Source organism: Oryctolagus cuniculus, chromosome 1, assembly GCF_051225735.1.
Source record: "Oryctolagus cuniculus isolate XC-2025 breed Fujian yellow rabbit chromosome 1, ASM5122573v1, whole genome shotgun sequence".
NCBI classification, from domain to species: Eukaryota; Metazoa; Chordata; class Mammalia; order Lagomorpha; family Leporidae; genus Oryctolagus; species Oryctolagus cuniculus.
Window position 1 is genome coordinate 118,286,667 of NC_142867.1, and position 21,914 is coordinate 118,308,580.

Consider the following 21,914-nt stretch of genomic DNA (forward strand, 5'->3'; position numbering starts at 1 on the left):
GAGGAAGCTCCTGGCTTTGGATCAGCGCAGCTCCAGCCGTTGCAGCCAGTTGGAGAATGAACCAGTGGATGGAAGACCTCTCTCTCTGCCTCTTCTCTCTGTGTAACTCTTTCAAATAAATAAATAAATAAATAAATCTTAAAAAAAAAATACTGTGGGGTTAGCTTTAGACTTTTTTTTTAAAAGCCTGTCTTTAAGTCACATTACGGCATTCCTTTGCTCAAAACCTACAATGGTTCCCTATCTCAACACCTTATGGTGGCATACAATGCTGCATATATGACTGACCACTCCCTAACTTTTGATTTCTGGTCTCAACACTCTTCCCCTCTCAATCTGCTAGTCACACCAGTCTCCTTGCTGTTTCTCAACCACCTGGGGGCATTTGTACTTGCTGTTCCTGCTACCTGGAATACTCTTGTAAAATACTCCCTTGAAGATTACGGTGGCTTGTTCCATGTAAGACCTGTTTAAAAGTACCTCAAAGAAACCGTCCTTGAATATCCAATATGTCAATACTTCCCACACAGTGTTGTAAACGTAATGAGTCGCACAGAAGATTAGTACGGTTTATTGTTGGCTTAGTCTGTTTCTCTCGGAAGCCCTGTTGCGCCCACCTTCCTTTCATCCTTTTTCCGTGCTTCACTCAAGAAGGACCTCCGGCCCGTCCTGTCGTTCTGCTCACCAGCCCAACATATGTCTTTTATTGGGAGATCTGGGATTGTCCCAGCGTTGACAGAGCCACGATCAGCCAGCAGCATTCGAGCTCGACCACGGTCCCGCAGCCCTCACTGACCCCGCTTGTTCCCGCCCCACAGTCCGACAGGAAGCGGAAGTGACGAAACCACTGGAGCCTGCAATCCCGCCCCTCCCGCCTTGCCAGACCTCGGGATTCGACTTGGGGCCCGGAAGGGGCGGGTCGAAGGCTGCAGAGAGGCGGGGGCCGCACCGCCCAGCGGAGAGTGGCGGTTTACTTGAGGCTGTTACCTTAGTACTGGAGCAGTTTTGAGCCTGTGGCTAGCAGCTGACCGATACCTGTGCGGTGCCATCAGCAAGAGTGAGCCTCCGGTGCCTCAGAAGCAATCTCCCATCTGGCCCGGGACTCCCACTTCCCCCAGGTTTACCCCCTCTTCCTCCGGCCGCTACTGTCATTCGTCCCTTTTCCACTTCACTGTTCCCGCTACTGGGCATGAGTCTCAATTCGCTTAGTCTGAGCTGCTTTCTCCTATCATCGTCTTTCCTTCCAGAAAGGGATTTTAAAACGTTTCCTGCCCTCCGTTTCTCGCCACTTGTCTTCTTTCCTTCCTCTTCCCGCTTTCCCTAGAACCCTTGTTTTTCCACTCCTTGCTAGGCTTCTGCTTCCACCAGGGCTGCTTCGCTTTTGAAGATTTTTAAGCTCCTCCCACCCGCTTCCCTTCTAATTAGGAGTCCCAGATGCCAGGAGGCATGGCGCCCCTCAAGAAGCCTCCAAATTCCACAAGGTTGCCCCTGGCCTTAAACCCCCAGAAGAGCAAGGACGTGCTGGCTGTGCTGGCTGAGAGGAACCAGACCATAGTACCAGTTGGGGCCTGGGTGGAACCTGCTTCACCAGATAGTTCCGAAATCCCAGCCTATGTGAGTGTCAACCTCTCCCAATTATTAGCCTTCTTTAATCCTTGGCGTTTAGATAAAGGTAGACATCTGCGGGTGCTGCTTCTGTACAGTTATAAATAGATGTGTTCTTGTGTAAGGATTATAAAACAAACATGTATTTGCCAAAACGTGGGGTGGCAGCTTTAGCTGGCATAATCACATGTTTATTACTTATCTACTATACATACAGATCATCATCGATGTGGGATGTGGGTTGGCATATGGTAGATCTTTTTGGAGTGTTTATTGAATGAGTAAATGAGGAAATATGACGGTACTTCCAAAAGTTTGTAGAAAAATAGAATTAAAATGAAGTTTATTTTGGTATAAAAATTGTTTGAAATCTATGCACAGTTGTTTGAGGGTATGAATTTTGTATGAGCTTTTTGAAGACCTCTCCCATGGTCTGTGGGGGTCCTTAAAGAATGATAATGCAATAAGTACAGATGTTGGGGAGGAGCATCTTAGATAAAGGGAACCTTTTGGAAAGTTAACATGCATATGTTTACATGATGATTCTCATAGACCAATTAGTCACATGGAGATATTTTGACAGTCTTTCACTCCTCACATTTTATTGTGGCACTTACCATCTTATATTATGGGAGGTGACTTATATATCTACTTTTCCTGATAGACTGTGAACACCTTGAGTGTAGGGAACGAATCTTATTTATCATTACACCCCTGCTTTTCTCTTAAATAAACATGGCCTGATAAATAGAGGCAGTCAGTAAATTTCGAAGGCATAAAATGTGTGAAGGTCTTTTGCGTATACAGACAGGGTACCGAACATGGGTGCAAAAGTACATGTAGTTGATATAGGAGAAATGAGACATGTTTAAATGTTAAATAACAATACAGAATATTCATTCATTTTAGTTATGTTTGTATGTATGTACATATATGTTCATTGGTTTACTCCTACCCTGCCTATTTCCAGAAAGGATTTTAAGCGTCTTAAAAGTATATAAGGAAGGCCGGCGCCGCGGCTCACTAGGCTAATCCTCCGCCTAGCGGCGCCGGCACACCGGGTTCTAGTCCCGGTCGGGGCGCCGGATTCTGTCCCGGTTGCCCCTCTTCCAGGCCAGCCCTCTGCTGTGGCCAGGGAGTGCAGTGGAGGATGGCCCAGGTGCTTGGGCCCTGCACCCCATGGGAGACCAGGAAAAGCACCTGGCTCCTGGCTCCTGCCATCGGATCAGCGCGGTGCGCCGGCCGCAGCGCGCCGGCCGCGGCGGCCATTGGAGGGTGAACCAACGGCAATGGAAGACCTTTCTCTCTGTCTCTCTCTCTCTCACTGTCCACTCTGCCTGTCAAAAAAAAAAAAAAAAAAGTATATAAGGAAGTGCTGAAAATATGATGCTTGATCAAAAAAGAAATAGATGATTTTGGTTTGATGCAACTCACAAAAGTTTAATGAAATATTTGGGTAATCAGAGGAGAAGGAGATGATTCTTCTATAAGAAGAATGGGGGCCAGCGCCGCGGCTCACTAGGCTAATCCTCCGCCGGCGGCGCCGGCACACCGGGTTCTAGTCCTGGTCAGGGTGCCGGATTCTGTCCCGGTTGCCCCTCTTCCAGGCCAGCTCTCTACTGTGGCCAGGGAGTGCAGTGGAGGATGGCCCAAGTGCTTGGGCCCTGCACCCCATGGGAGACCAGGATTGTGGGGAGCAACTCGGACTAGACTGTTACTGGAATTAAGACTTATTCTATGCATCTGCTCTCCCACAATATGGCGCTGGGAGAGGAGGAAACAGCTTCTACACAGCTGCCTCCAGTTCAACCATTAAGCAGCAGGACCTGCTCCTGATTGGAGGAGAGCAGCGTACTCGGCGTGTGGGTAGCAGAATTGGGATTGGTGGAAGAGGACTATAAAGGAGGAGAGAGACAACATGCACCAGGAACATCTATCTGAAGGAACACCTGAGCAGCCCCCGAGAGAGCCGGCCGGCCGGCGGTGTGCCGCTCCCCCGCGGAAGTGGGGAAAGTGGCAGGGGGAACCGCCCTTCCACGGAGGTGGAGGGTCGGTGGAGGGTCGGTAGCCAACCCGGGAAGAACCAGCAGCAAACCCGGGGAGGGCCGAGCAGACAGAAGAACAGCGCAGGGTCCTGTGTCGTTCCTCCACGAAGAGGGGGAGCGACATAATGGTGCCGTGACTCGGATATGAAGCCTAGGCAGGGTTTAGTGTCGTTCCTCCATGAAGAGGGGGAGCGACAAGGATAAGTACCTGGCTCCTGGCTTCGGCTGTATGCCATTGGAGGGTGAACCAACGGCAAAGGAAGACCTTTCTCTCTGTCTCTCTCTCTCACTGTCCACTCTGCCTGTCCAAAAAAAAAAAAAAAAAAATGGGGAGGGGTAAGAAGTAGGCAAGGATTCTAAGGGTGGATTAGATTGTTTGGAGTGGAAGTAGGGTACTGTAGGACCATACACAATTTTGGAAAAAGGATTGAGTTTATTCATTGTAATATTTACAGATGAATTTCATGACCAAAGTTTTCTGGGTTTAGAGGGGGACTGGATCATGGAGGACAAGTTAGGATATGATTATGATAATTTAGGCATGAATTATAGTATCAAAACTTCTTTGTTGGCAAGGAATGGGGAGGAAAAAACCAAGAAAACAGTGGCTAGGGCCGGTGCCGCGGCTCACTAGGCTAATCCTCCGCCTTGCAGCGCCAGCACACCGGTTCTAGTCCCCTTAGGGGCTCTGGATTCTGTCTCGGTTGCCCCTCTTCCAGGCCAGCTCTCTGCTGTGGCCCAGGAGTGCAGTGGACGATGGCCCAAGTGCTTGGGCCCTGCACCCGCATGGGAGACCAGGAGAAGCACCTGGCTCCTGCCTTTGGATCAGCGCGGTGCGCCAGCCGCAGCGCACTGGCTGTGTGGCCATTGGAGGGTGAACCAACGGCAAAGGAAGACCTTTCTCTCTGTCTCTCTCTCTCACTGTCCACTCTGCCTGTCAAAAAAAAAAAAAAAAAAAAAAAAAGAAAGAAAGAAAAAGAAAGAAAACAGTGGCTAAAGTGGGAATGAAAAGGATAAGTGCCAAGAAACATTCCAAAACAATCAGTAAGATTTGGTGCACTGGTATTTTGCTTCTTAAGTTATTGACACTTTTTTTTTTTAAAGATTTATTTATTTATTTGAAAGGCAGAGTTACAGAGAGGCAGAGAGAAAAAGAGAAAGAGAGAGTGAGAGTGAGAGAGAGAGAGAAAGAGAGAAGCAAAGAGAGAAAAGAGGTCTTTCATCTGCTGGTTCACTTCTCAAATGGCTGCAATGGCCGGAGCTGGGCCGACCTGAAGCCAGAAGCTAGGAGCTTCATCCAGGTCTCCCACGGGGGTGCAGGGGTCCAAAAACTTGGGCCATCTTCTACTGCTTTCCCAGGCTATAGCAGAGAGCTGGATTGTTAGTGGAGCAGCTGTGACTCAAACCAGCACCCATATGGGATGCCAGCACTGCAGGCAGCCACTTTGCCTGCTCTGCCACAGTGCGGACCCCAATACCTTTTTTTTTTAAATTTAATTTAATTTATTTGAAAGACAGAGTTACAAAGAGAGAGGTCTTCCATCTGCTAATTCACTCCCCAGGTGGCCGCAACGGCCAGAGCTGTGCTGATCCAAAGCCAGGAGCCAGGAGCTTCTTCTGGGTCTCCCATGTGAGTGCAGGGGCTCAAGGATGTGGGTCATCTTCCACTGCTTTCCCAGGCCATAGCAGAGAGCTAGATCGGAAGAGGAGCAGCGGGGACTACCCACTGTGCCACAGCGCTGCCCCCCCCACTACCTTTTTTAATTGCTCAAATTATGACATCTTTATAATGCTAGTAGCATCAAAATATCTAAAATTTGACACTGTTTAGCTTTTCTTGTTATAAAAGGGTTGAATCTTACATTTCACTATATTAATTCAAATATGTGTAACATGTCTCATTTTCTTTGTTTAGAAACTTCTGATAATTTCAAGCCAAAAGGAATTTGATCAAGCATCTAGTAGATGCTTTATGGCTTTACCATATCTAATATGTGACTACCCTTATTAACAGATGTAGCTATGTCAACTCAGGATAGATGCTCACTTCTCCTAAGACATGGTTACCTAAGATCATATCTGTTCTAAAGGGAGACTCCTACTCATTTTCTCCTCAAAGCTTCAGGGGGTTATGAGAATTCCTAAAGATATCATAGCTTCAAACACCCCTTATCAATAATTAAGTTGGCACCTGAAGACAGTGTTGTTCTACCATCATATATGGCTGTTATTATTTTATACATTTTCCTGATTATCTTTTGCGATGTAATAAAGCACCCCAGGACTTAGTGGCATAAAGCAAATAATGATGTGTCAGGAATTTGAGCAGGGTACTGTGTGTGTGTGTGGGGGGGGGGGGGATTATCTCTGCTCCGTAGTATTGGAGGCCTCTGTGGGCACAGATCCAATAGCTGGATATGTCTAGAACAGCTTAACTGGATTCTGGCTGTTGGTTGAATTCCTTGGTTCTTCTTCATGTGACACCTGGTAGACTGCAGTGTCTAAAATGGCTTTTTCACTCACATGTCTGGCACTTGGACTGAGATCACTAGAATGACTATGGACTGACTGGGCATTTTTCTGTTTCGACATGGCTGAGTTGGCCTAATAGCTCTGTAGACTCCAGGTGGTCAGAATTCTTATGTGGTCCTGACTTCTCCTAGAACAAGTACTCCCAGCAGCCCCAGGTAGAACTTGCTTTATGACCTTGCTTTGGCAACTAAAGAACCAGCACTTCAGCCTTGATCTTTTAAATATGCAGAATCAGACAAAAATCAGTATGGGAAAGGACTACACAAGAGCATAAATGCCAGGAAACTTGATTCGTTGAAATGAGGGGAGAGAGTGTCTTTGGAGAAGTGCTGCGTAATCTAAGCATTCCTTTCATCATATGTGAATTATCCAAATGTGTTATTTGATTGTTGTGAGAAACACTTCATTCCCTAGATAGTCCTTAGGATGTAAAAAAGAAGTTAGTTATACAATCAAGACAATATTTAACCTTACTTATTCCAATATTTCCCAAATTTGTTTGACTTTGGGAACCTTATCATATCCCACTGAATAAAAGGTCTTGGGTTCTGATTGCCTTGCACAATGATATTTGATAAGAAAACTATATTTTAAAAATCTGGAACATTCTTACCTGTGGTTTAAAACTGAGTTTCACAGTCTGCAATTGATGAGAACACTTCAATGAGATGTTTGAAAATCTCAGCATGAGAATAAAAGAGGGACAGACAGAGAAAATGAAAGAGCAAGAGGCGAAATAGCTTAAACTTGTCAGGGGCTTGAGTTAATCTGGGTCAGTTATTTTCTCCTTTGGAATTTTTTATCCTCATCGTTCTTTGACATTTGCATTATACACTTCACTCCTGTGGTCCATCTCTTGTAGAAAGTTTATGGGATCTATTTCTTGGAAAACTTAATCTAAAAATTTAAACCATTTTAATATGGAGAATTTAATGACAGCCTTTAAGATAATTTGAAGCACCCTAAGAAAAAGAATAGGTAGGAGATAATGATGATGATTTTGTTTAATTAGAAAATTCCTTATAAAAGGAAACTTGCAGGCAAGAGAAGAACAGTACAGGATAAAACATAAATATTAGAGTCAGAGAGACTTGTAGCTCTGCTACTAACCAGCAGAACTCTAGTTCCTTATTTGTATTCTAAGTCACTGTAGGTAGTTTGAGGATAAAATGATAGAATGTAAAGAGCTTGTCATGTAATAGATCTTCAATAGTGATAATAACTTCTTATTATCAAGACTGTGATTGTTATTCAGAGCACACAGAGGAGTTGAATGCAGAACAGGAAAACTTAAGTGGAACAAAATACTCCAGGTTGTTTAGAATATGTTTTAGAATTGAGAAATTATATAAATATCTATTGAGCACTTTTATAGTCAAGACCCTGTACTATATGCTTTAAGGGAAACAGGAGAATTAAATACACCTCACCTGCCCTCATGGAGTTCATAATCCACTGGGGGAGTTAAAAAGAACTATACCCATATAAGAGAGTGCAGATGAAGGAGTTGTGGAAGGCTCTGGGGGTGGGGAGTACTAGATGATTTTGAACACTGAGTAGGTTTTTTACTAGATGGAGATGAGAGGAAGGGCATGCTGGGTTAAAAATGAAATATAATTCTGAGCATGAATGCATTTTTACAGTAGGTCAGTCATATTTGGTGGGGTGATAAACCAGTCTGTTGTATCTGGGCTGTTACTCATTTTAGAAAATGTGTAACATAAGGTGGATTTGAAGTGATTCATTAAGAATTAATGAACATAGAGCCGGCGCTGCGGCTCACTAGCTAATCCTCCGCCTTGCGGCGCTGGCACACCGGGTTCTAGTCCTGGTCGGGGCACCGGATACTGTCCCAGTTGCCCCTCTTCCAGGCCAGCTCTCTGCTGTGACCAGGGAGTGCAGTGGAGGATGGCCCAAGTGCTTGGGCCCTACACCCCATGGGAGACCGGGAGAAGTACCTGGCTCCTGCCATCGGATCAGTGCGGTGCGCTGGCCGCAGCGCGCCGGCTGCAGGGGCCATTGGAGGGTGAACCAACGGCAAAGGAAGACCTTTCTCTCTGTCTCTCTCTCTCACTGTCCACTCTGCCTGTCAAAAAAAAAAAAAAAAAAAAAAAAGAAGAAGAATTAATGGATATAGATACTGTTAATTTCAATTGTATAAAAATTTAAGATTTAATTTGAGTGCTCACAAATTTCAATTCTTAGTTTGCAACTTGGTTTCTTTGGTACTTACAAGCTGTATCTAGATCATTGTCTCTGAGCTCTTGTGATTCCCTTACTCTTCTGGGAATTTCAGATTATAGAACTCTGTTGTTTTTTTCAGGATTGTATTCTTACTGCTGTGTGTTTACAGTAGCCCTAATGGGCAAAACTTGACATTTTGTTTTCTATCTGTCTTCTTGAAAGACTTCAGCATGCATGATTGAAGAAGAACTGAAGGAACAGCAAAGAAAAAAGCAAGAAGCTTTGAAGCGTTTTCAGAGACAAGTCAAATGCAGAGTAAATCAACAAATTAGGCTGAGAAAAAAGCAACAGCTTCAGAAGTCGTATGAGGCAGTAAGTTCAAGAGTGGGGCTGGGTACAGACTGGGTAGAATGTGTTTTGAGATAAACTGTTAGGCAGTAACAATCACTTTTAAAAATTCCATGCCTTCTGTTATCTGATTGCTATTAGGGCAGTGGATTTTTATTTATTTATTCTAACTTTTTTGCTTTCATCAAATAGTTAAAAATAATATCAGAATTTGGATTCAGATTTGAGTTTGAATATATTAGCCAGGTGACTCCAGGCTAATTATTTAACTTTTCTGACTGTAGTTTCCTCATCTATGGAATGCAGATATGATACTTGTCTCACAGGATTATGTGAGAATTAGATGAGATAACCTGAACTATTAGCACATAGTAGATACCTGGTAAGTATAAGTTTCTCTGCCAGCGAAAGCTTCCCCCCTGCCCCAAGTGAAAATTTTTTGGACTACTTGGAGGCATTGTTTGATTGCACTGACTTAGAGAGGGATCTCACTCTCGGTCCCCCACCTCCACCCCTCTTCTTCCTTTATGTAGGCAGAAAAAGAAGGCTGTATAGCCATGCAGTCTTCAAATACAGCACACTTCACTTCTAAAAGGACAAGTGTTTTTCCTAAAAAGTTGAATGCTGCTGTTGGAAGTCCTAGGTTACCTCGTTCCCAGATGCTTGGGGATGGAATAGAAGATGGCGAGAATGAGAATGAATTATTCCAACAACAAGCTCAGGCAGTAAGTACAGATTCATTTGATTTTATGTTTGTGATATTTTCCTTATCTCCTAAACTAAAAATATGATATGAAGTAGGGATTAGGAGATGTCACATTCAACCTCACATTTCATCATCTCTTGTTTTACCTTTCTCAAGTGGGGAGTTGTGAGACAATGCTTAATTTTTTTGTATGTATATTTTAATTTGCATTTTTTGGGTAAGATAATTTTAGAATCATCTAAAGAAAAGTGCCGAAGTATTACATTCAGGATTTGTTAGAAAGTACTTTAGATTGAAGAATGGATTTTCCCAATTATACTGAAGTTATTTTTGGGGTAAGTTATTATCAGTTTGTAGCGTGTAGACAGAAGTGATTCTTACGTTTGTTGCAAAGAATTTCAGTACATATAAAGGGGTCTTTCATTTATTATTTGTCTTTATCTCTTTTTTTCTTAATACTTTCTTTTAATCTGATTACCACAATGATGAATCTACCATTAAACATCAGGCAGTGATATAGCAAACACTTAATATCTCCAGAGTTTTTGGAAAAATGTAACTTCTGTCCACTAATTTTATACCCAGACATTTAAAAATTAACTGCTGTGAGTAGACTAACCCATTCAAGTCACTTGCCTCATCCAGTCATTTCCCTCTGTAGACTCCTGGAGCTAGTGTTGAGTTAATACATTCTGCAACTCTTCCTTGGGTATTTTCTTCACCTTATTTAAAAACATATTCTTAGGGATAGTGACAGGAAGAAAGGAAGCATGGGAAATGATGAGTATGTGGAAATAAAAGCTGTGTTATGCCTAAGCTAATGTGGTTGGTCATAATTCCACTGTTCTGTTAGTGTAAATGGGAACGCTTTAGAAGTATGTTGAAATACTTTCAGCACATTTTTTTCTTTGTTCAAAACTTGACTTTTTCTTGTCATTATTCAGTTTGTAACAATCATTTTTTTTTAAGACGATGAACAATTTGTTTAGCAAATATTTACTGAGCTAGACACTGCAAAAGGTAGAATGGATAGACCATTGACTAATACAGACACAGTCTTTGCCTTCATGGTGCTTCTAGCTAAAAAATCCCGTCATAGTGAGGATTTTACTTCCTCTATATAAGGATGAGTAGAACTCATCAGTCAGCAGATATCTGAATATATGTGTCAAGCATTGTAGAGATTCTAATGAAATGCTAAATAGAACCCTCTGTGGGTTTATATTTCCAAGTAGAGATACAAAGCTAATAAAAACACACAATCTAGATAATAATGTAGAGACATTTACTGTGTTTCACAATAAACTTGTGCTATGAGAGTTCAGAAATTTAAAATTCCAAGGAAAGGGTAGAGGAAGAATTCATGGGAGAGATGGAATTGAACCTATATAGTTTGAATTGGTAAGTTGAATTGGTAAATTCAGGAGAATTTTTGAGATAAGAATGGTTAAAAGCCTAAAATCTGTAATGAATTTAATATATTAGAGAATAAGTAATAGATAGAGCCTTTCTAAAATTGATAGTTCGTAAGAGAGTATCAAAGAATGATTGGATGCCTTGCGGAGCCGGCACACCGGGTTCTAGTCCCGGTCGGGGCGCTGGATTCTGTCCCGGTTGCCCCTCTTCCAGGCCAGCTCTCTGCTGTGGCCAGGGAGTGCAGTGGAGGATGGCCCAAGTGCTTGGGCCCTGCCCCCTATGGGAGACCAGGAGAAGTACCTGGCTCCTGCCATTGGATCAGTGCGGTGCACTGGCCGCGGCAGCCATTGGAGGGTGAACCAACAGCAAAAGGAAGACCTTTCTCTCTGTCTCTCTCTCTCTCTCACTGTCCACTCTGCCTGTCAAAAAAAAAAAAAAAAAGAAAAGAAAAGAAAAGAAAAGAAAAGAATGATTGGATAGGTTGGGGGAAATCAGGTTATAAAAGGCTTTAAAAGTTAGGGAGCGCTGCGGCTCCCTAGGCTAATCCTCCGCCTTGCGGTGCTGGCACACAGGGTTCTAGTCCCTGGGAGACCAGGAAAGGCACCTGGCTCCCGACTTTGAATCAGCACGGTGCGCCGGCTGCGGGGGCCATTGGAGGGTGAACCAATGGTAAAGGAAGACCTTTCTCTCTGTCTCTCTCTCTCACTGTCCACTCTGCCTGTCAAAAAATAAAGAAAGAAAAAAAGAAAACTTAAAAAAGTTTTTATACTCTGTTTGTTTTCCCCTTGAATGAAAATGAACTACTGAAAAAAGTTCAGTGACTATTATTTAGGGTCTGTGAAAACTTGAATATACAACTACATAGTAGGTTCTTTTAATTTTACCAGGTCTGTTACAGTTTTTATCCACTAGATGTCACTATGAAACTAGACAATGAAACTCTCCCTTAGTTGATCTAGAACTGGTTGAGTGAAAAACATAACTTTCTGAATGTTAGTGGACTTTTCCATTTTCTTGTATCTTGGAGCCACAGAAACACAAAATCTTGGAGGTCAAAGGTTTTTTTTTTTTTTAAGATTTATTTATTTATTTGAAAGAGTTACACAGAGAGAGGAAGAGAGAGAGATGAGAATGAGAATTGATCTTTCATTCATTGGACCAGGCTGAAGCCAGGAGTCAGGGAGTCAGGAGCTTCTTACGGGTCTCCCATGTAGGTATAGGGGCCCAAGCACTTGGGCTATCCTCCACTGCTTTCCCAGGCACATCAACAGGGAGCTGGATTATAAGTGAAGCAGCTGGGTCTTGAACTGGCACCCTTATGGGCTGCTGGTGTCACAGGTAGAAGCTTTACCTGCTGTGCTATAACACAGCCCTGCAGTGGAAGTTTTTTTTTTTCCCTCCCAGAAATCTTTTATTTAAGGAATACAAACTTCATGCATTTCATAAATACAACTTTAGGAATGTAGTGATTCTAACCACCGTACCCACCCACATTCCCACCCCTCTAGTGGAAGTTTTTTTTTTTTTAAAGATTATTTATTTGAGAGGTAGAGTTACAGAGAGGTTGAGGCAGAGAGAGCTATAAAGAGAGGACCTCCTTCCACTGGTTTACTTCCCTAGTGGCTGCAACAGCTGGAGCTGGACCCATCAGAAGCCAGGAGCCAGGAGCTTCCTCAGGGTCTCCCACATGGGTGCAGGGGCTCAGTGACTTGGACCATCTTCCACTGCTTTCCCAGGTGATAGCAAAGAGTTGGATTGGAAGTGGAGCAGTGGGACTCGAACTCGCTACACCACAGCACCAGCCCCTAGTGGAAGGGTTTTAAAAGTTTATTTAACATAAATATTTAAGGATTAGATGATTTGACATTTGGAATATGCCTCAAAATACTCCAAAGATGAGGTAAAGTAAGGAGTTATGGATAGAGCAAGATTGGCCAGGAGTTGAAAATGTTAAAGTTCGGAATTACTTAGTATTTTTTCTGCTTTTGTGTATGAAGTTTTCCATATGTTTTAATTTAAGCTTTTAGTTAAACATTAAAACAATATTATTTCATCCAGGCTTTCTCTCTTTAAAGAATTATTTTGTTCTAGCTCTATTATATAGTTGTTCATCTTATTTCTGCTAAAACACTTCTCTTATTGGATAATTCATTACTTTCTCAGAGTGCTTCATATGTAGAAACTTAAATTTACATCTTTTTTTCAGTATATGCTATAACTTTTACTCATGATCTTAGTTTTGTCTCTTAAAGAATAAAATCCATCTCAGAGTACTTCAAGTATTAAATTACAGTTATCGTTTTTCTTCTTGGGGTTTCTATATTCCAGATGCCTTGATTGATTTTTCCTATATGGTGTATAGTTTTTTAGTGCTCTCAAATATAGTCCCCTAAACTGAACACAATACTGTATTTCAAATATGATTTGTCCAGCACTTTTCTTATTCTGTACTCCTACCCAACACTCTGCTTACTAATACTTGGTATTATCTACTTGTTTAGAGATGAGACGGGGTGAGCATTGTGGCACAGAGGATTAAGCCACCTCTTCTGATGCCTGCATTCTGCATTGGAATGTTGTTTTGAATCCCAGCTACTCTGCTTTGGATCCGGCTTTCTGCTAATGTACCTGGGAAGGTAGCACATGATGGCCTGAGTACTTAGACCCTGGTCACACACTTGGGAGACTCAAATGGAGTTCCAGGCTCCTGGCTTCAGCCTGGTACAGCCTCAGCTATTGAGGGCATTTTGGGGAGTCAACCAGTAGATGGAAGATTCTCTCTCTCTCTCTCTCTCTCTCCCCCTCTCCCCTTCTCCCCCCTCCCCCTCCTTCCTCTCCCTCCCTCTCTTTTCTCTCCCTCTTGCTCTTTCCCTTTCCCTCCCTCCTTCTCTTTCTTTTCCTTCTCTCTCTGTCTCTCTCTCTCTGTCTCACACACACACACACACACACACACACACACATTCTGCCTTTAAAATAATAATGAAATCTTTTAAAAAGAAAGATCATATAAAATCAGGCACTTAAAATTAGGAGTTAGAATCATAGAACTGTAAGAAGTTTTAAGTGTCACCTAAAATAGAACTATCCCTTTTTTTTGTTAGGACTGATATTTAAGGATTAAATTTCTGTGGTGTCCCATGATAACTTTATTTTGGTGGAGTATGGAAAACCAACTTATTACTGTTTCATTTTCACCATATAATAATTTTTTTAGAGATTTATTTTATTTATTTGAAAGGCAGAGTTACAGAGAGAGAAAGAGAGAGACAGAGCTCTTCCATCTGCTGATTCACTCCGCAAATGGCCACAGCAGCCAAGCCTGGGCCAGGCTGAAGCCAAGAGCCAGGAGCTTCATCTGGATCTTCTATATGGATACAAGGGCCCAAGCACTTGGACCATTCTCTACTGCTTTCTCAGGCACATTAGCATAGAGCTGGATTAGAAGTGAAACAACTGGGACTTGAACTGTGGATCTTCCAACCACTGGTTCACTCTCCAAATGCCTGCAACAGCTTGGGCTGGACCAAACCAAAACAAGGATCCCAGAGCTCCATCCCAGTCTCCCACGTGGGTGACAGGGATCCAAGTACTTGAGCCATTATCTGCTGCCTTCCAGGATACACATTAGCAGGAAACTGGATTGGGGCCGGCGCCGCGGCTCAATAGGCTAATCCTCTGCCTGCGGCGCCAGCACACCGGGTTCTAGTCCCAGTCGGGGCACTGGATTCTGTCCCAGTTGCCCCTCTTCCAGTCCAGCTCTCTGCTGTGGCCCGGGAGTGCAGTGGAGGATGGCCCAAGTGCTTGGGCCCTGCACCCATGGGAGACCAGGAGAAGCACCTGGCTCCTGCCATCGGATCAGTGCGGTGCGCTGGCCGCAGCGGCCATTGGAGGGTGAGAGGGTGAACCAACAGTAAAGGAAGACCTTTCTCCCTGTCTCTCTCTTTCACTGTCCCCCTGCCTGTCAAAAAAAAAAAAAAAAAAAAAAAAAAAAAAAAAAAAAAAAAACTGGATTGGCAGCAGAAGAGATGGGATTTGAACCAGGCATTCTGTTATAGAACGAGGATGTTCCAAGTGGCAACTTCAACAGCTGTGCCAGAGCCTGCTCCACATTTTTCTTGCTTTTTAAGATTATGAACTTAGTTGCATTTTCTAGTAAAGGTTTAAATGATGTGAAATAACCTATTAAATTCTCTTGTACTCTACCATTGGAAAAAGCAAAGCTTTTTTAGCTAGGATCTTTTGGCTACAAGAATTCAGGCTAAACTAAGTAAAAGGAAAGTTGAGTTCAAGAATATACATGAGATATTAGAGGGACAATGAGAATATCCCACAAATTCAAACTCCCCTAAGGAGACTGCAGCTGGAGTTTTTCTGGATCTGAGGTAGCTCTAATGGCTGCAAGGGCATGGGACCTTTGATTGTCACACTGGTATACGATCATTAATTTGACTGATTCAGTCGCTGTTATAGGGTGACTAGCATTCCTCATTTGCCCAAGAAGGAGAGGTTTCCCAGTATATGGGACTTTTTAGTACTAAATTTAGGACTGTTCCAGGCAAACCCAGATAACTACTCACCTTGCTTCTACATGTGTGCTTTTTTTATTTAGTTATTTTTCTATTTCTAATATGTATTTCCCCCTCTTCTTCAGTTTCATAACTTTGAAATACTTGAGATTCTTCTTTGTCTATTTTCTTCTGTTTAACTCCTTTTAGGTTCTGGTCCTATCACTGACTTTTCCCTAAATGTTTCCTGGTTCATTGTCCGAGATAAGGAATCTTTAATGGCCTAGCTTGCCTTTCTACATGAGGTGTAGGTTACCAGCCATCCTATAGATTGATAGTAATAGTGATAAAGTTTGTGCTTGTGGACTATAAGAAGAAGCTCATGGGAGATCATGGTTGACTTTTTGTGGCCATCAAAAAGTCAACAGATTTAAAAATCAGTATGGTATCATTTGTAAATAAACTACATTGTACTTTAATAGAACTCAATTTTGGGTAGATTTTTATGGTATAATCACACATTTTCAATTGGTATTAGGACTCCATTGGAATAGAATAGATGATATTCTATGAATTTTAATGAAATTAAAATTTATGAAGTTTAATGTTAGCTCTCATCTATACTTTTTTCACATGTCCTACATGGTGGTATTGTTTACTTCATATAATTACATATAAATTTCATGTTTATAATTCCTAATTGGCTAAAAAATGAACAACTGAAAAAGAACTGAAGAAATTATGAACAATGAACAGTATCATAGATGTATATATTTTTAAAATTTTATCCTACATATATACTTGATTTTTTTTCTTAAGATTTATGTATTTGAAAGCAGAGTTACAGAGAAGCTAGGAGTCTAGAACTCAATCCAGGTGTCCCATGTGGGTAGCAGAGCTCCAAGTACTGAGCCATCACATGCTGCCTCCCAGAGTATTCATTAGCAGGAAGCTGGAATCAGAAGCAGAATTGGGACTCAAACCAGGTACTTTAATATGAGATATAGACATCCCAGGTGGCATCTGAACTGCTGTATCAAATGCCTGTACACCTTTGTTTGCTTTAGATTTTAAGATTTAAATCTCAGAATTCATTTATAAAGTACAGTATTTGATACTTCACACAAAAGCCCCTTTGCTAATTATTAATGTTATTATTTCTGTGTGTAAAATAGACATTGCATCAAGACCTTTATTTATGAGTGTTTGAAATCCTGGTGAAGAACTCCCGCTCCAGACAGCTAAAGCAAGGGAGGAGGCACAAAATGCTGTCCCTTTATTAGGGCTTGTAAGAAGGGCAATTTTTCTTGGAAGGTTCTGTGATTGGTCATCTGGTATGACTGGAATATAGTCTCTAGAGTTCAGTGCAAGTGAAGTTTGGTTGGCAATAGTTTTTCTACTGGATGGAAGAAAATCTAGGCTTTGTGTGGGTGTTTTGCACAGTTGGTTAAGATGCTGCTTGGGCTACCTGCATCCCATATCCAAGTGCTAGTTTTAGTCCCAGCTACTCTGCTTCTGATGATGTTGGCTCAAGTACTTGAGTTCCTGCCACCCATATGGGAGAGTCAGATGGAGTTCCTGGCTTCTGGCTTTAGCCTGGCCTAGCCTCAGCTATTGCTGTGACTTTTGGGCAAGGGAACCAGTAGACAGAAGCATGATCACTTTTTCTCTTGCTCCTTGTCACTTTGCCTTTAAAAAAATGAAAGAAAATGTAGGCTTGTTTCTCTAGAACATTCCTGAGTTCTGGTTTATGTGTATATCTATTTATATATGCAATTGGGGAACCCAGAATGCATCTACATGCTTATTTTTTTTTCTTTGACAGGCAGAGTGGACAGTGAGAGAGAGACAGAGAGAAAGGTCTTCCTTTGCCGTTGGTTCACCCTCCAATGGCCGCCGCGGCTGGCGTGCTGTGGCCGGCGCACCGCGCTGATCCGAAGGCAGGAGCCAGGTGCTTCTCCTGGTCTCCCATGGGGTGCAGGGCCCAAGCACTTGGGCCATCCTCCACTGCCTTCCCGGGCCACAGCAGAGAGCTGGCCTGGAAGAGGGGCAACAGGGACAGAATCTGGCGCCCCCGACCGGGACTAGAACCCGGTGTGCCGGTGCCGCAGGTGGAGGATTAGCCTATTGAGCCGTGGCGCTGGCCCATCTGCATGCTTATTTAAGAGTAATTGTCGGGAGCCGGCGCTGTGGTGTAGCAGGTAAAGCTGCAGCCTGCACTGCTGGCATCCCATATGGGTGCCAGTTTGAGTCCCAGCTGTTCCACTTATGATCCAGCCCTCTGCTATGGTCTGGGAAGGCAGTAGAAGATGGCCCAAGTACTTGAACCACTGCACCCATGTGGGAGATCTGGAAGAAGCTCCTGACTCCTGGCTTCAGATTGGCACAACTCCATCTGGGGAGTGAACCAGTGAATGGAAGACCTCTCTCTTTGCCTCTGCTGTGCCTCAGCCTCTCTGTAATTCTGTCTTTTAAATAAATAAATCTTTAAGAGAAAAAAAGAGTAACTGTCAGGGAATCTTTTTCCCCTTTTACACTTCTAGTTTTATTAAAATTATTTATGCACATAGTTATATATGCACATAAAAAAGAAATAGTTGTGTGAAATGTTTGTAATTAAAAAACATATTTTGCCCATTACCTCATTTCAGTCTCCTCAAAAACAACTACTTGAATTATTTTAGTTAAGCTTTTGGTATCAATATTCCTATTTCTAAGCAATCTATACTGCTGCTTCTTGATTTTTAAAAAATTTAGTCATTTTTATTTATATCCCACTGGGAAAAATGAGGACTGAGCTTTCTATCCCCTCTTGCCACTTATACATGTTCCTTGTTCACCTCTTGCCTCTTTCTAGTTACAAAAGTAATTTTATAGTTTTGCATAGATTGGTATTTAGCATTTACATTGCTATGACTATGTAGACATTAACCATAGCTGAGCAAGGCAGTAGACTATTAATTTTCTTTCTATGTATGGCTTTTTGTTTTCACTTGACTTTTCCAGCTTTTGGTATCTACTGGCTATTCCTTTGCTGTGACCACATGGTATCGATCTCTGCACATCACCTTCTGTATGTTGAATCTCCCTCTGCCTCTCTTTTATTATGACACTAGTGATAGCACTCAGGACCCACCTGAATAATCCAGAATCATTTCCTCATTTTAAGAATTTTAATCACATCTGCAGAGGACTTTTTTCCTTAAAAAAATCAGTTTCCAGATTTAAGACCTGGTATTTTTGGGTAGCCATTATTTAGCCTTTTATGGTCCTCATTGGTGGATCATTGAAAGGCCTTTACAAAAATGAGGCTTGGTGCTTGCTTCATCAGCTTTATCCTTCATCTGCTTTATCCTTGCTTCTAGGTCTATACATCTAGCTAGAGAAATTCACTTGAAACATTACTATTTGTCCTACCAAGAGGAGTTGCAGAGTGGATAAAGGGGTTAAGACAAATAATAAATAAAAATTGAGGCTTGATGAAGGCTTATGGTAGCCAAAGAGAAACGAACAAATATATGTATATTCCAACTGCTGGGCCATTTGAAATATCCTGTTTAAGGACTGTGCTCAATTTGACTGCACTAGGAGTTTGGACTTGTGAGGGAAATGGAGACTCTGAATCCCTATTTTATTTTTTATTTTAAAAAAGGTTTTAATTTATTTATTTGAAAGGCAGAGTGATAGAGAGGGAGTGCCTGCCTCCTGACCACCTATTTTAGATGGGGATTTTGAATCCTTGGTCACTTGGTGTTGGACATTAGGATGAACCATGCATGGGCTTGAATTAAAGAAGGTGTATTTATGGCTCTTTGTATCTTTTTTAAAAAGATTTATTTTATTTATTTGAAATGCAGAGTTAGAGGGAGAGAGAGAGACAGAGAGACACCAACCCTCCATCTGCTGGTTCATTTCCCAAATGGCTGCAGTGGCTGGGACTGGCTCAGGCTGAAGCCAGAATCCAGGAACTCCATCTGGGTCTCCCACCTGGGTGGCAGGGGCCCAAGGACTGGGGCCATCTTCCTCTGCTTTCCCTGGGCACATTAACAGGGAGTTGGATTGTAAGTGGAGCAGCTACTTCCGATCCAGCTCTCAGCTGTGGCCTGGGAAGGCAGTAGAAGATGGCCCAATCCCTGCACACACATGGAGACCCGGAGGAAGCTCCTGGCTCCTGGCTTCGGATTGGACACAGCTCCAGCCACTGTGGCCAACTAGGGAGTGAACCATCGGATGGAAGACCTCTCTCTCTCTGCCTCTTCTTTTCTCTGTGTAACTCTGACTTTCAAATTAAAAAAAAAAAGTGGAGCAGCCAGGACTTGAACTAACACTCTTGTGGATGCCAGTGTCCCATTGGTTTAACCTGCTATGCCACAATGCCCGGCCCTCTGTATGTAATTTCAATCGATTATATATCTCTTTGCATTGCATATTATTGTCTTAACCCCTTTATCCACTCTGCAACTCCTCTTGGTAGGACAAATAGTAATGTTTCAAGTGAATTTCTCTAGCTAGATGTATAGACCTAGAAGCAAGGATAAAGCAGAAGTGATGTACTGCCAGAAAATGAGACTGGTAGTGAGAGACAGTGTTTTTATCCCTAGCTTATTAGTAGTTTAATCATAAAGTATTTGTTAGTTAGATCTGTAATTCATGGTCATCATTTCCCTTCAAGGGACAAATTATATTATTAAACTTTCAGTGACTGCCTGTGGTCCTGGCTTTGCCGTCATTTCACTAAGTAGTGTAGGGATATGCTTTTCTTTCACGTGATACAGTACGTATGCTAAAAAATGGTAGTTATTTTTTTCTTTTCCTGAAATGGGGCATTTTGGGGCACTTTTATGAGATATAAAATAGCCTTTGCTTCTCTGAAAAAGAAGTCGACATAGGTGTATACTGAAATTATTAGAAAGAAGAGTAACACGAAGTCAACATATTTTGTGTTTTTTTAAAAAAGGTGTATTTGTTTAGTTGAAAGGCAAAGAGAGAGAGAGAGAGAGAGAATCTTCCATCTGCTAGTTGATGTTCCAATGGCTGCAACAGTGGGAACTAGGGCAGGCCAAAGCCAAAAGCCAGGAACTCCATCCAGGTCTCCCATGTGGGTGGCAGGAACCCAAGTACTTGGGCTATATCTGCTGCCTCCCAGGCACGTTAGCAGAAAGCTGGATTGAAAGTGGAGACAAGACTTGATTTTAGGCATTCCAATAAGAGATGTGAGTGTCCTAAGTACTAGTTTATCCTGCTGTTATAAAACACCCATCTTAGCTGGTTTAATATTACTAGTTATTTGTTAGATTCTACTTAGAGTAGTTGAAACAGGTGGGTTCTGTTGAGTTGGTTTGAGTTTGTGTTCTTAAGTCAATTTAGGAAGGCCTACTGAAGGAAGGGGCATCTGAGAAAAGAATTTAGATAACTGTAGTCTTCAAATGTTAGGAGTGGAGTAGTGATTCATGAAAATGGGAAAAAGAGCTTAAGGGAAACTAAAAATAGAGTCTTGTAGTACAGAATGATTGAAAGCAATTAGTTATGCAAGGACTAGTTTAAAAAATAACTCTTTACTGAAAAGATAAGTAGAAGGTAAGGAGTATGCCTGCTTCAATGATTTCCAAGTATATTAATTCAAACTTTAAGTTCTGATATTTTTGTGTATGTACTTAATATAAAATATATATGAGAAAAACAGTTTTAAATAACAGCTTTTAAATCAAGTTCTTAAGTACAGTCTCTTAGAAAAATAATGATAATAATGTTGTAAAACACTCAGCAGATCAAAGTCTTCTTTGCAAGTAATCCTCTTGTCTTAGGCCTGGCTTTTTTTTTTTTTTTTTTTTTTTTTAATAACAGGGACCTGTTTTCTTGTTGGAACATTGAGTACTTTTGATATTGAGACTTTAACTTGTTTTTGTTTGCTTTTTTTTTCCCCTTTCGCTGGCAGCTTAGTCAAACCATGAAACTGGCACGTCAAAGGCTGGCGTCCTTTAAAACTGTGACTAAAGAAAAGGCATCAGTGTTTACAGATGATAAAAGGAAAAGCATTCTCACTCAAGAGGTAAATTAATTTCTAGTACACTGCTTTAAAAATACTGATAAATTTTATTAATATCTCACTATATAATTAAATAGTAAAGTGATTGGAAACAACCTTAATATTCAATAGTCAGGAATGCTTGAGTAACTCATTAAATATCCATATACAGGCATTCTAGAAGATAATGTGTTTTCAAAGAATATCTGAAGACAAGGGAAAGTGTCCCTGTTGTAAAGTGAAAAAAGCAGGGTACAAATTGATATTATGATATGATCAGAATTTTAAAAATTTATATATGTATATTCACTCAACAGATATTTATGGAATACCTGTGATTACCAGACATTGTACTAGAAGTAGGACTTAATAGTAGTACAAAGATAAATAAAGATTCCCTAAGGAGCTTCTATGATAGTGAGGACATATATAATGATCATGCAAATAAATAATAGAATTTAATATCAAGTGACAAGTACAGTGGAGAAAAATAAATAAAATGAAGAAATGAGGAGAAAATGCTACATGCATAGACAAAAGTCTGATAG

At 41.7% G+C, this 21,914-nt stretch overlaps 1 protein-coding gene across 11 annotated transcripts in view; it reads left to right on the top strand.

Annotated features, from left to right (window-relative positions):
- The first annotated feature begins 910 nt into the window (after positions 1-910).
- The window catches only part of CCDC15 (coiled-coil domain containing 15), an 80,914-nt gene continuing 59,910 nt past the window's right edge, over positions 911-21,914 (top strand). For 5 of the 11 annotated variants that reach the window (XM_051848399.3, XM_089335134.1, XM_089335155.1 and 2 more), the window contains exons 1-5: positions 917-1,118; positions 1,426-1,614; positions 8,589-8,738; positions 9,248-9,439; positions 21,277-21,390. In XM_051848399.3, the coding sequence (XP_051704359.2) occupies positions 1,435-1,614; positions 8,589-8,738; positions 9,248-9,439; positions 21,277-21,390 (636 nt within the window). In that variant the 5' untranslated portion in view covers positions 917-1,118; positions 1,426-1,434. Of the gene's footprint in view, positions 1,119-1,425; positions 1,615-8,588; positions 8,739-9,247; positions 9,440-21,276; positions 21,391-21,914 lie in introns of all 11 variants that reach the window. The other 6 variants (XM_089335128.1, XM_070047913.2, XM_051848432.3 and 3 more) reach the window with 4 other exon arrangements.